Source organism: Condylostylus longicornis, unplaced genomic scaffold, assembly GCF_029603195.1.
Source record: "Condylostylus longicornis isolate FDR11 unplaced genomic scaffold, ASM2960319v2 ptg000010l, whole genome shotgun sequence".
In the NCBI taxonomy this organism is placed as follows: domain Eukaryota; kingdom Metazoa; phylum Arthropoda; class Insecta; order Diptera; family Dolichopodidae; genus Condylostylus; species Condylostylus longicornis.
In genome coordinates this window covers 13,615,865-13,629,490 of record NW_026577979.1, presented here as the reverse complement: position 1 = coordinate 13,629,490, position 13,626 = coordinate 13,615,865, and the positions used below count along the sequence as shown (strand labels likewise).

Here is a 13,626-nt window from a genome sequence, read left to right as displayed (position 1 = left end):
TCCAAGGAGTGAAAAAGGGAAAAAAATTTACCTCCAAAAACCACTTACTGGGATAATATTAAGCAAAATGGAAAACTGCTAATGTACTAAGTTGAAAAGACAAAACTCTACTAATACTATGAAAATATTGCAATACCAAATAATAAAAATTTAGCATCAGCATGAATTTTTGTACAAAGAAGTACAATTTTTCATTTGTAAAGTATATTTTAATTAAAAATGCTTTTAAATTTTTTGCCTTTTTCTTTGTTTTTTATTAACAGTACATAATTGTTTTATATATAATTTTATACCAAAGTTTTATTCAAAAAAAACAAGTACAATATCGTTATATTTTTTAACTATAATAATTAGTAATAATAGTCATATTTTAATAATTTTGGTCTCGTATATTCAATTAAATTTTAAAAATTTTCTTTTATAATAAGTCACAGACGCTATACGAATTTTTTAAAGAGATAAAATTTAGAAAAAAAGAATACTTGTTTTTAAGATAAAATACATGGGTTACATAATCTAGTAAAGGGTTTGTTTTTTTTTTAGTTATTGTTTTAAAAATATATAATTTAACCTTAACAAAAATTTTATTTTGTAGCATAATATATATTATTATATAGTAACTATATTATTAAGTAATTAAATTTTTATTTCTGAGCAGCTTTTTCATGAACTTTGAATATATTTGACAATTCATCCAATAATGTTTCATAACGATAAGCCACTCTAATATCTGGCACATTTGTACGAGTTATATCGTTACCAGCGACACCCTCTTTTGTATAATTTGGTCCAAGCCAATGTTGTTTCATCTAAAATTTTAAAACAAAATTTATTAAAAAATGAAATAAAGAAATACAAATTACATATATTGATTTTATACATACTTTATGTGGAAAACCACTCATAATAACACTGTTTCGAGCTAATTCACACATATCACATGAACTCAATTTCCAAACTTGAGTTGCGATACTATATTCTTCCATGAGAGGTTCCTATTTTTAAAATATTAAAATTATATGAAATTTGGATTGTATATGAATAAATTTCTAAAAACATACTTTTGTGAAATGGAATTGAAGTGGATCGTCAGTACTTAAAGAAACAATTAAACCCCTAGATAAATACTCAGGCAATGGATTTCGATGATAGTTCAAGAATAATGAATTATTAGATAATGGAGACATAGCGATTCCTATTTGTGCCAAATAAAACAAATATTGTAATACTGGAACTTTTCTAAGTAATAAGCCATGTGAAATATTTTCAGCCATTAAATATCCTGCAACTAAATGCTGAACTGGACCAGCTTCACCACAATGTGGTCTTAATACAAATGTATTAAATCCTCGTTTTCTAAAACGAAATAAAACAAAATTTAATTATATAAGCATGCAAAAATCTTAAAATTTGTTTAAAATAAAACATACTTCCTGAAAGCATTTAAAACCGTCATATTTGCATACATATAATAAATATAATAGGCATAAGGAGGATTATCTTCATCAGTCCAATTTTTTGGCGTTGAAATATCCGAATCGAAATGTGGATTTTCCGGTTTTGATTCATCATCTACTGAATCAAATCCAATAACATATTGTAAAAATCTATGTAATTCTGGATGCTTATGAGGATTACTTGTTGCTTCAAATAATGGCAAAAAAATATTATCAAGAATTTCTTGGAATGAATTCATTATTTTGTTGGCTTTGAAGATATCACTGAAATCGAAAGCAGTTATATTTTAATTAACAAAACTAAAAACATTAGTTTTAAATTAAAATACTTACAATAAACGAGGTATTTGTATTAACCAGCGAACATTTGTTGAATACACATCATATGTAATTGCCCATTTAGCTAGTTTATTCCATTCTTCACTAGATTTTCCATATATTGACAAACGTAATTCACAATTCTGATATTTTGATTCTTCCAAATCAAAAGCCACTTCCTATTGAATATAAATTACATTTTACTTTTTAATATGGACTTTATACTCGAAATAATATTATTTTTAAAATTTAAATAAAAGTTAGTTTACCTTAATTATTTGGGCAAAATATTTTCCATTAATATAATTATCTGTTTTCAAAAATACTTCACGTAATCTTGATTCACCAATCGGATTATATTTGGCATTGAATTTATCAAAACGATGGAAAGTGTTACGATCTGCATGAACATCTAACATATCGACAGTTAGATCGTATGTTGTTAAATTCATAGATTTAAACACATCAGCTAATGTCATTGCCACACCTTTTGAAACAGTAACAACCTCATCAGCATTATTTTTTAAAGTTTTCTTAATAAAACGTAATAAATGTTTTTGATTCATACAAGATGCAGCGTGAATGTGAGTATCAACTTTTCTGTAATAATAAAATTTATTAAAAGAAAGAAAGTGAAAAATTATCTTATTTCGTACCTAATATTATAAAAATCTCTATGAGGTACTGCTTTTTGTGATGCTAATTCTCTAAGCTCATTTAATAGTACATGTAGTGTATATTTAGAATGTAAGTAACTTAAACGGCGGTAACAAAATGATTTTCTGAAAATATAAGTAAATATTTGTTAAATTTTTCAGTATTTCAAAAAAATTATTTGTTTATGATAAAATTATAAAAATTTGTGTTATTTATACTTACAATGGTCCATCAGCCATCATATTACACATTTTATTCATGTCCTTCACAAATTCCGTTAAATTTGGATATTCTACTTCAAATGGTTCTTTACATACCTACATAATAAAAATTAAGAATAAATAATTGTTATGGAATTTTTTGCGAAAAAGTATAAATGAAAAGAAAATTTAATTGGTACTAGAGTGTTATTAATTTAAAATTTTTGTAAAATTTCATTTTATTCCGCCGCCGAATACGAAATATTGTTGTCCAAATATTGTCATGAGTCAATTTGAGTCGCAAGCAAATTTTCTTCTATCTTCTTCGTTGATTGACTGCGCTGTTCAAAAATGAACATGAGTAAAATGTTAGAAAATTAAAATGTTAAAATTAATTTTGTAACGTCGCCATATTAAGAAGAAACCCCTTTCCGAAACTTAATATTTTTGCTCTATACTAAGTCATAGTCGAGTTTTAATTGGAATTAGCTGTGTATGTCATATCAAGAAGAAACCCCTTTCCGAAACCTAATATTCTTGCTCTATACTAAGTCATAGTCGAGTTCTAATTCGAATTAGCTATGTTAGTCCATTTCAATTTTTTTTAATTATTAGTTTATATGTCTGTAAAATTGTTTGTCTGTATATTTTATTTGTTCATCTAGCTGTCTATTGTTGAAACATCAAGAAAGATGCTTATTTAACTGCACTTATTTATAGATTTGTACTTGTTACTGGGATTACATACATTTCCGAAATACAAATGATTCTAAAAACAATAGCAAACACATATTGACAATAACGGTGTGAATTAATTTAAATGCGTTTTTAGAACATCTCACAGCTTTTTATATTGGGCACCTAAGTAATCGCACGATAATTTCGGAATTACAGCTTTAATCAAAAGAAAACATCTTACTTTTATTAATTTTTGTTAAATTTAAATATTTATCTTTTGTTGATGAAATTCTTTGAAATTCAAAGTTAAAATTTTTTAAAAAATTTATCCATTAAAAGAGTCACTCGACAATGTTTTAACACTTAATAACACTTAAATTTTAAATAGGATTTTAAAAGTTAAGCTCAAATTGATCCATTTACCTCATCTTTGTATACATGAAAAACACCATCAACAGAACGAATTGTATAATTTAAATCTGATCCAAATTCAATATCCCAATGTTCAGCAGTTTCTTGCGGTGGATCACTTGGATATTCTAAAATTAGAAAAAACAAAATTTTAAAATTTCATTGATTTTATTTCCAGTCTTAGAAGCAAAAAATATCTTTAATGTTTTTTTTTTGTATAATAATTTTTTAAGCTCTTATAAATGCGAACACTTCTAATAAAAGCTATATGAGTTTATTAGTCAAAATACAATAAAGACAAAATACCAGGAACGGGTCAAATTCGCATTTCTGGATTTAATTTTTCAAACTTAATAATTTTTTTAAAATTACATTTGTACATATAAAAATGTTTTTATGTATTTTAATATAATGACATAAAATATTGGCGAAAATATGATTTATTACAAATATTATTTTATAAGTTACAATTATTTAGAAAAATTCAATAGTTCTGATAGAAAAAAAAAACAACAGTTTTAGTTTAACCTCAAAAATCATCAATAAAGATTTTACCGCTGTGTAAAGTTCAATCAGTTTTCAATCATAATTTTTAATCTCTTGAGAATAAACTGATCAATTTGAAATTAATAAAGAAGATATGAGATTCTTAATATCAAAATTGAACAGTCATGACACGCAAGTCAGAGCCAAGAACTTAAAAAGAAATGTAAATAAAAATTTAGAATAAATGAACAGAATCCATGAACAGATTTCTACGTTTCTAACAGATTTCTAAACAACTGAAGCAAATTATTTAAAAAATTTGAATTTTGAAAAAAAAATTTTATAAAGAAGTTCCAATTGTATAAAGATGTTACGAGTATTCAAATTCAAAGTTAAATAACTTTAAAGGCAGAAAATAATAAAAAAAAATTATATAAAAAAGAAAATTATACTTTGATTGCATAAAATTTTAAAAACTAATTTGGATTTTTTTAGTTTTTCGAGAAAATTTTGAAACTTTTCCAGGGTTGCAGTAGAAAACGTCTCAACATTTAAATTGTTTGGAAACGACATAAACTGTCACTACCACATAAAGAAGAACATTAGTACATTAAATAAATGAAAGTTTGAAATGAGTTCCGTAATACATACTTGTCCCTATTCTGTTTCCTTGTAAACTATTTGAGCGTCCTACAAATTAAGGAAAAATATAGAAATTTCTTATTAAAAATGGTTTTCAAACAACTTTTTTTTTTTGTTAAATATTTCTGGGTTATTCAACTAATATGTAATTGCACATAAGACAACAATTCAAAAAACAAAACTATAATACAATTGCTATTGTAAATTAAGTAATACATATTAGATTAGACATTAGACGTACATTTAAATAGAAAATTTTTAAACAAAGATTTCTTTATAATTAAGTAGTTTTAATATCTGCAAAATAACAACAATTTAAAAAAATGGCTACGAATTGAATTGGAAATATGTAAATCAATTCCAAGAAAGCGGAAAAATAATATTGCCTCGCGTTACTTTTTAGAAAATAGAATAAATATCGTAAAGAAATACCTAAATAAAAAACTTTCAAGGCTTGAGAATAAAAATAAAACAAAATCGTATTGTTCTTAATGCATAATATTGCATAAGAAAACTAAAAATATTGCCGTGCTTGTTACATAAAAGGACCCAGTTGCACGTTACCCAAAATTGTCATCGGCAACAGGGCAATGTTTGAATTATCTTATGTAGGTATACTGTGAACTTAATTTACTTAATCTAATATTTTAACAACAAATTTTATACAATCAAATTTTATATAATTAAAAAAAATGAAAGAAAACAAATAGTAACAAATTTTTAATAACAAATAAAAAAAAAATAAATAAAAATAATTATAAATAAAATTAGGAAATTATTAAAAATTAAAAACAAAGTAACAAATTATAAAAAAACAAACAAAGATTTTCTTTTTATGAAAATGAAATGATCCGCCCGCTGAAGAGCAACAGACGAATTACCTTTAAGCTCTATTTCTATGCTGGGTAGACTGATCTTGCGGATTAATTCTAAAAAAATAAAAAATTTACAAAAAAAAATATACAAAAAAAAATGAATTAAATTTTTTTTCACATTTTACTTTTCGTTACATAGTGTTTCTAATTTAAATTCTTGCGTTACATACAATTTTTAACATTACTTAAAAATTTTGAAAAATGTAATATGTACAAAGAAGACCAAAAGCCTACTAGCTAATTAGCACTGAATTTTTAATTTTAAAGTATGATATTAGACAGACTTTAAAAAATTTATTTTTCCAAAATTGAAAACTTCGTATTAATGCTGACGGTAATATAATATATGTATCTAAATAAATTTAATTTTTCTGTATCATTAGATTACGTCAACAATCAGTTATTCTAATTGCATGACAACTGGTTATTTTTGGTTTACCAATAACGCTAACAACAATGTAACTCGTAAAAATAATCTTAACATGCCACCAATAATGCTTTGCAACTTTTTATATTTTTGTTGACATTTTGTTTTGCAAAGAAATTTATTAATTGGTAACAGTTGGCCTTCAAGCATGTGGTACGCGGTTAAAAATTTTAGGTATAAAATTATTACAGTTTCGCTTTCCATAAATCATTCCAAACTATTTGAATTTGATTATTAATTTAAGGAATTAAGCAATAATAATTTTAGCTGTTCTTGTATATTGAATTACTTACATATTTAATAAACAATTTTCCATATTATCATTAAATCTTCATACCTATTTTTAATTGTTTTTTTTTTATACCCTGCACTTCGTGAAGGGTATATTAACTTTGGTATGGAGTTTGTAACTATTTGAAGGAGTCATCTGCGGTATGGACATATATATATATTCTTGCTCAGCGTAAAATTCTGCGTCGATTTAGACATGTCCGTCCGTCCGTCCGATCGCACGATAACTCAAAAACAAATAATGCAATCGACATCAAACTTTCACAAGTTTTTTCGTTTGCGCCAAGGACGAACCCTATTGTTATTGGACTAAGTCGGACAACGGGTTCGGGTAGCTGCCATACAACTCCAAGAGTTTATTTTAAATATTTCAAAAACTAATAAAGCTATAAATATAAAGTTTTGTATACATGTGTATATATTCTACACATGCTCTAAAAATTATAATGGGATAGCTGCACCGGTTCGGGTGGCTGCCATACAACTCCAACAGCAAATTTTTTATATTCGGCAAAATAATAAAGTCAGATTCATGAAACTTGGCAGTCATGTGTCCAATTATAGGTCAAATATATTTCTGAAGTTTTAGAGGAATCGCTTGACAGGTTCGGGTACCTGCCATACAACTCCAGAAGCTAATTTTAAATATTTGGAAAAATAATAAAGTCAGATTCATGAAACTTGGCAGTTGTGCGTTCGATTATAGATCAGATATATTTGTGAAGTTTTGGTGGAATTGCTTGGTAGGTTCAGGTACTTACCATACAACTCCAAAAGCTAATTTTAAATATTTGGAAAAATTATAAGGTCAGATTCATGAAACTTGGTAGTCGGATGTCCAATTATAGGTCAGACATGTCCGTGAAGTTTCTATAGAATGATTTTAGAGTTTCGAGTAATTGCTACACAATAACGAAAGGTGCAGGGTATAATTCATTAAATTTATTAAATTTATCTGAAGTTCATAAGAGTTCTTCAAATAATTGGATTATAAAAATGTTATACATAATTATAATATTTATTATACAAAATATAATTTTTATACCAAAATTTTTGCACTGCATCGTCACTGTTGCGACAATCTTTAATTTTCTCAAATCTTTCAGTTATAATTGGCGGGTTGGGGTGAAAGTAAAAGTGACCTAATCAATAATTTTTCAAAATCGTTTCCATATTGTAGAACTTAATTGTTCTAAATTGGGACTCCAAATGAATATTATGATATTTATTTCCCTTCTACTAATTAAAACATATAAGGCAAATGTATCACAATATTCATTCTGAATTTATAGTTCAATTCATAACACTATGCGTTGAACTACAATATGCGATATTTTATAAAAACGAGTTTGAAAAATTGAAAATTTATAAAAACCAACTATATTTTTATTCATTACTTTAAAGTATAAAAATTGTAATTAGGGTTAGATTTTTTGCACTTATTTTATAAAACCATTGCATTAATAATGTGCAATTTCCAAAAGTTTGTGTGCAATTAAAACACTAAAAAAGAACAAAACAAAATTTGTATGTGATCCCAAAATTCACGCTTCAATTACCTATATGTGTATATATGCATACTTAATGTACCTACTTATATAGTTTTTATATATTCTAGTACTTACAATTGCATGTATTTAACGCTTTAAACCAAGAAAAACACTATGTATGACAAAATAAGGAATTCTCAAAAAAAATAAAAAAAAAAATTTTAACAAAAATAATTAAAATAAAAAAAAACATTTTCAAATTAAACCACCATTAATTTGGAATCATGTCTTTTGAAAAGGTGGGTGCATTCTCAATACTTGTATAGAACAATAAAAAAGAAAACTTTATTGAATTCGTGATATTCATGTAAACTTCTCATTTGAAAAAAAAAAATATTTATAAATTTTTATAAATTGCATTATTTTATATAGTTATAAGTATTACTTTATAAATTTTTTATTTAATATTTTTCATATTTTTCCAATCTTACCAGCTATTGATTTTCTATTCGAATGCTCTTCAATATTAATACGACCCTTTTCATGTACTGATTTTAAAAATCTAGTTGTTGTTCGTGGAAAACTTTGTTGTGACCATCTCATATAACGTTCACGTAATTCAAGTGCCTCAATTAACAAAGATGATGCTCTTATTAAATCTTCTAATGGTACACCGCTTGTATCTTCACCAGATATAGATACCCTTTGAAAATGCTGTGCCAATTCACCATCTTCTAAATAATCAACATCATCAAGATCCGGTACATTTGATCCACCGATTTTTTCATTCATACTCCTTTAAAATGAATTTTTTTTATTTTATTATGATTAATTTAATTATATAATATTATATTGAGCGATAAAATCATAAAACAGACATGTATGATTAACGTTCAAGCATAGAATGAAAAAATTTATATATGAGTAATTTACTTTTATACTAAAGTACCTAATTAGTATTTTTCCATTATTTCAAATATGTGAAAGATGATGATGAGTCATCGCAATATTTTCAATATTAAATTACTCAAAAGTATGAAATACATTTTATGAAATTTATTGTTCAGAATATTTTACTGTATCAAAATGGTATTAGAAAACCTCGAATTTTCATCAAATTGAAAATTTAAAAGTTCAAAAAAAAAAACTAGTCTTATTTCAACAAAAAATTGCTATGCTGCAAATAAATTTATTGTTTCATATAATCTCCTGAATTTTTGTAATGCAAAACTTTAAATTATACTCTACTTTACGTTTCAACTCGTAGTTAAAACTATTTATAATACTTTCATCTACTGAATTGGAATTTTTAATCAACAAAATCCTTCAAAATTCAAATTAAAAAAAAAATGGCAATTTAAAAAACCATAAGTCTATTATATAACAATTTCGAAGTCACTAGTCTGTATCACATCAAAACTGTTCTATTTAACTTTTTATAATATTCCTCCTAAAACTATGCAATTCAAAACAAGAAAATATAATATATGGACAAAATTATAATGAATATATTTTTTATGTGTTAATATTATCTGCAAGCAAATACAAAATGCACAAAATTTATAAATCAGAAAAATTTTGTCATATTTCAAAAGATTAAAAATTATAGAAACGTTTTGGGACAATTTTTTCCCTTACTCCATTACTGAAACTATTGGCATATTCGTGATACTTTAAAATTTGGGAATAAAGAGTTTCTTATTGTTTATTATATTGCTCTTATAATGTTAGGCTAACTTTCTGCCGCATATTATTTTAAATGTTGATCTTTGTTCGTTCACCTAACAGTGAAAGGCCCAAAGAAAAAATTTATATTTTCTTCAAAAAAGTTCCAAAATAAAATATTCGGGAAAAACTCGAATAAATAACATTAATTATTAAACGAAATGAGAATGTAAAATAATTGACACATTTTTCTACAAATCTGGTAATGTAATATTTATGTTATATGAAAAGATTTTAACTTTGAGTTCATTTATGCTTATTATAAGAAATACTCGTACAATATGTGATACTATAATAATTTCTAGCATAAGTAATGAAAATGCACAATACAAACCTATGAAAAATAGCTGGCAATGCTCTTAATTAAATAAAGTTGCCTGATCTTGTAAAATTTCAAAGTACGTTAAAAATAATTCAATTTTTTTTTAATAATTTTTATGAGTAATTTTTATGAGATAATAGAGCTATAATGAGATTCAGTTTAATTGTTACCAAAATGCACTATTACAGAATCAATAAACGAAAAATTCGTAACTACATTGTTATAAATTTTTAATTTAACAATTCAAATATTTTCAATAAAAAATTACATACCAACCAAAGGTGTATGAATCATTTGTAAACGACATCTTTTGAAATAAAAATAAAATTTCTGGTATAAATTAACTTTTCCTTTGTAAATATTTCTTGTTATTCAAATAAATTTTTCAAATAAATTCTATACTACAACTGTTTATCTTATTAAAATAAATAAAGAAATTTAACAACGAACAATTTTTTTTAATGTTTACAAATTAAAATGGCATCATTTTCAATAGAAGTTAAAAGGACAACTAAATTTACTTTACAAACTTATTAAGTTTTTACATTTTTGATAAACAAAATATAAAAGGATCTTGAAAAGTATTGAATTTTGCTAAGTTAAAAAAAAATAATAATAAAATAGACAATTATATTGTAATTTATTTACTATTGTAATCTTTTTACATTGATATTTTGCATGTACAATATGAGACACGAACTCCAAACAAAACAATTTTTCATACTATAGATTTCGATACATGTATAATATAGTTTATATATGTAAAACACCTAAATATTACAAGTTTTCTGTCTTGAATATATTGGCTATTCCAAAATAATTTAGATATAAAATATTAAAAAAAACTTAACTGCCATTAATTTATATTAAATTTTGTTAAAAATTAACGCAAGAATTGAGGTATGGTACATGTCGTTATTGTGCAAATAGTTATAATGCGATTAGTCGTTCTCAAACTTTTATTTTAAACTATTTTAGAAATGAAGTATATGCATTTCTAATTATAAAGACTTTATTGCATATGTCCGCAATTGAAAACGTCATTTACAAAACTATCCCGCGCATATAGCATATATTTGTAGATAATAGCTTTACAGCATTTTCATAATTATTAACGCCAATCTCGACTTCTTTTAGAATAAGGCTGCATTTGCAACCAACTTTCAAATCACAATTTTCATTTTTTAAAGTCGATTTTTGTAGTTTTTTGTCATTACACCATGGAAAAAATTTATTATAAAATTTATAGTATCATCCAAATTAGTCAACCTTTAAAAGCAAAGTGATTCAATTTTACACATATTTCACTTATTGTCATGTTTCTGAAATAAGTAAGATACGTAATATCCGAAAAACGTTCTTCATTTTTAAGAATACTCATTTTTACCATTCTTTCTTCATATTTACCTTAAAATCTAACACTTTAAAAGTTTCTGAAGAAACATTCTGAGATATTTTGAAGCAAATTGCGAGTTAATTGCTGAGTTAGCATTACCGTAAAAAACGTAAAAATATACCATAATAAAAACATCTCAAAGAATCTACGAGTATTATAACAATATCTTCTACAGCAAATTATTTAAATAATTAAATTGCCTTAAGTGGAAATAAATTAATTTTAATAATTACTTTCTTACAAAGAAAAGAAACGTTTTCTGTTTACAAATTTTACTTTTAATACTTGACATTATTATAAATATGCTTTGTTCATTCTCTTCTTTGTTTTCAAGTTAAAATTAAATACTATTTTTAGTTTTCATTGTAATTTTTTCGAATTCAGAAGAATAAAATAGGTTTGAATTTTTATTTTGCTGTAAATTTTGTTTCAATACGAATTCAATATAGCACAATATAATTAAACTCATCCAATAAATTCTAACCTAAATAAAATATTTTGCAAACTCTTTCATAGTTTATTTTTGTATTTTCTTTATAACTTTCTTTATATTTTTAATACCTTATTTTCGTTATTAAATATCGTAATTAAATTTTATACGTTAGAGACCAATTTGATAAATATTGAAACTCCTTACAAATATTACAAAACTCTAAAGCAGAAGTTCACTATCGATTTCAGATAAATCTCATACAAGCTACACACGCACCATGCTTCACATCTTCAATACTAAAATTTTAAAGTTTGAGAATAACTGTCGCAACATTTACTACTTTTTTTAAACATAAAAAAAACTCATGTAATTATGAAAGTTTTTTTAGTTTTTACAAAATTTCATATTGTCCATAATAACAAATTCCATCGTTGTTCCCATGTAAAAGAAATTATTGATTTTAGCTTTTAATGTTAGTTTTCCCCATTTAATTTTTTTTTTTGATAACACAATGTTCGCGACACATAAAGTAAGGATGTAATATAATATTTTTCTCTATGTTAGAACCATAACCTTGAAAATGGACATTAGGCATAAATAAATTTGTTTAGTTGACAATTTAATTTGAAACTTTTTATATTTACATTAAGTTTATTGTCTAAATAGTGGAAATACAAGTAATAAATAATGTTTCCTTAAGTTTCTAACAATTCTAATCGATTAATAAAAGTGTAAGTCTTTTTTAAATATTTAAAATTAATTTATAACGACATTAAAATATTTGCTTATAAGGTGATTTAATCGGCTCATTTATTTATAATTCTTGAAAACAGACAGTACTTGAGAGAGTACATAGAGAGTTTATCAACTAAAAGTGAAAATTCTTTAATAATGAAGCAAAAATCAGTGTTTAAGAGGATATTAAGAGTAAAATGATATTAAGAATTTAAAACACAAGTTTTTAAGAAGGATTTCTTTTCGCATTAAGTGACAGCATTGAACTTTTCTCTGGTTATTTCAAGAGACTTGAAACTCGGCACGAATGCTAACTTTCACGACATGCAAATTGGAATGGCAAATTAGCGAGATTGACCCACTGGAACGGGTGCATCTTATACCAAGTTCCATTAAGAGACTAAAAAAAAAAGTAACAATGATATAGTCATGTGGTGTGTTTCGAAAATTTCTTTGATACTACAACTTTTTTCAAATTGATTTCGCCAGGTTGCCATTCCCAAAAACAAGCTGGCGCATATAGTATTCTCAAACAATCAGTACATTCTTATGAGAAGGTCTTAAAAGTTTCTGCAAATTTTGTTCGGGGGCTTTTCTGAAAATCATTTCTATCGGATTCTGAATCATGAAAAAGTCATGAGTAAAGCCTTAAAAAAAACTTTTTCTATTAAATTTTAATTTTGATATTGAGGAAAAATAAAACAATTGAATAAGAAATTCATTTGAAATAGGGCCACAAAGACCAAAATTTAACTTATTTAATTGTCTATTTTCTAATCGCAAGAAATATTTTTACTTCATTCTTTTTCCCGCTGCGAAATTTGCAAACAATTTTTTTTAACTTAGTTTACTTAAAGTCATCATTGTACTTTTCTATGTATAAAACTTCTACAACTACACAGAACAATAATCTGACCAAATTAAAAGTTTCTATTTTGATATCTATACTACTTTTACAAAAAAAATACAATAAAATTCGATAATTTACTTATCTATTATCTTAAATTAATTAGAAAATATTTTAATATTTTAACAATCTTGATAAATTTCAAATTTTACTGATATCACAACGAAAAAAAAGGT

At 24.9% G+C, this 13,626-nt stretch overlaps 1 protein-coding gene across 9 annotated transcripts in view; it reads right to left on the bottom strand.

The window, feature by feature from the left end:
- Window positions 1–281: 281 nt before the first annotated feature.
- The window catches only part of LOC129618644 (AMP deaminase 2), a 62,125-nt gene continuing 48,780 nt past the window's right edge, over window positions 282–13,626 (bottom strand). For 3 of the 9 annotated variants that reach the window (XM_055533521.1, XM_055533520.1, XM_055533522.1), the window contains exons 2-13: window positions 10,252–10,286; window positions 8,424–8,728; window positions 5,731–5,778; window positions 3,734–3,849; window positions 2,655–2,749; window positions 2,432–2,557; window positions 2,045–2,375; window positions 1,791–1,954; window positions 1,431–1,721; window positions 1,062–1,356; window positions 885–995; window positions 287–809 (exon numbers count right to left, since the gene is read on the bottom strand). In XM_055533521.1, the coding sequence (XP_055389496.1) occupies window positions 645–809; window positions 885–995; window positions 1,062–1,356; window positions 1,431–1,721; window positions 1,791–1,954; window positions 2,045–2,375; window positions 2,432–2,557; window positions 2,655–2,749; window positions 3,734–3,849; window positions 5,731–5,778; window positions 8,424–8,728; window positions 10,252–10,286 (2,082 nt within the window). In that variant the 3' untranslated portion in view covers window positions 287–644. Of the gene's footprint in view, window positions 810–884; window positions 996–1,061; window positions 1,357–1,430; window positions 1,722–1,790; window positions 1,955–2,044; window positions 2,376–2,431; window positions 2,558–2,654; window positions 2,750–3,733; window positions 3,850–5,730; window positions 5,779–8,423; window positions 8,729–10,251; window positions 10,287–13,626 lie in introns of all 9 variants that reach the window. The other 6 variants (XM_055533515.1, XM_055533516.1, XM_055533519.1 and 3 more) reach the window with 5 other exon arrangements.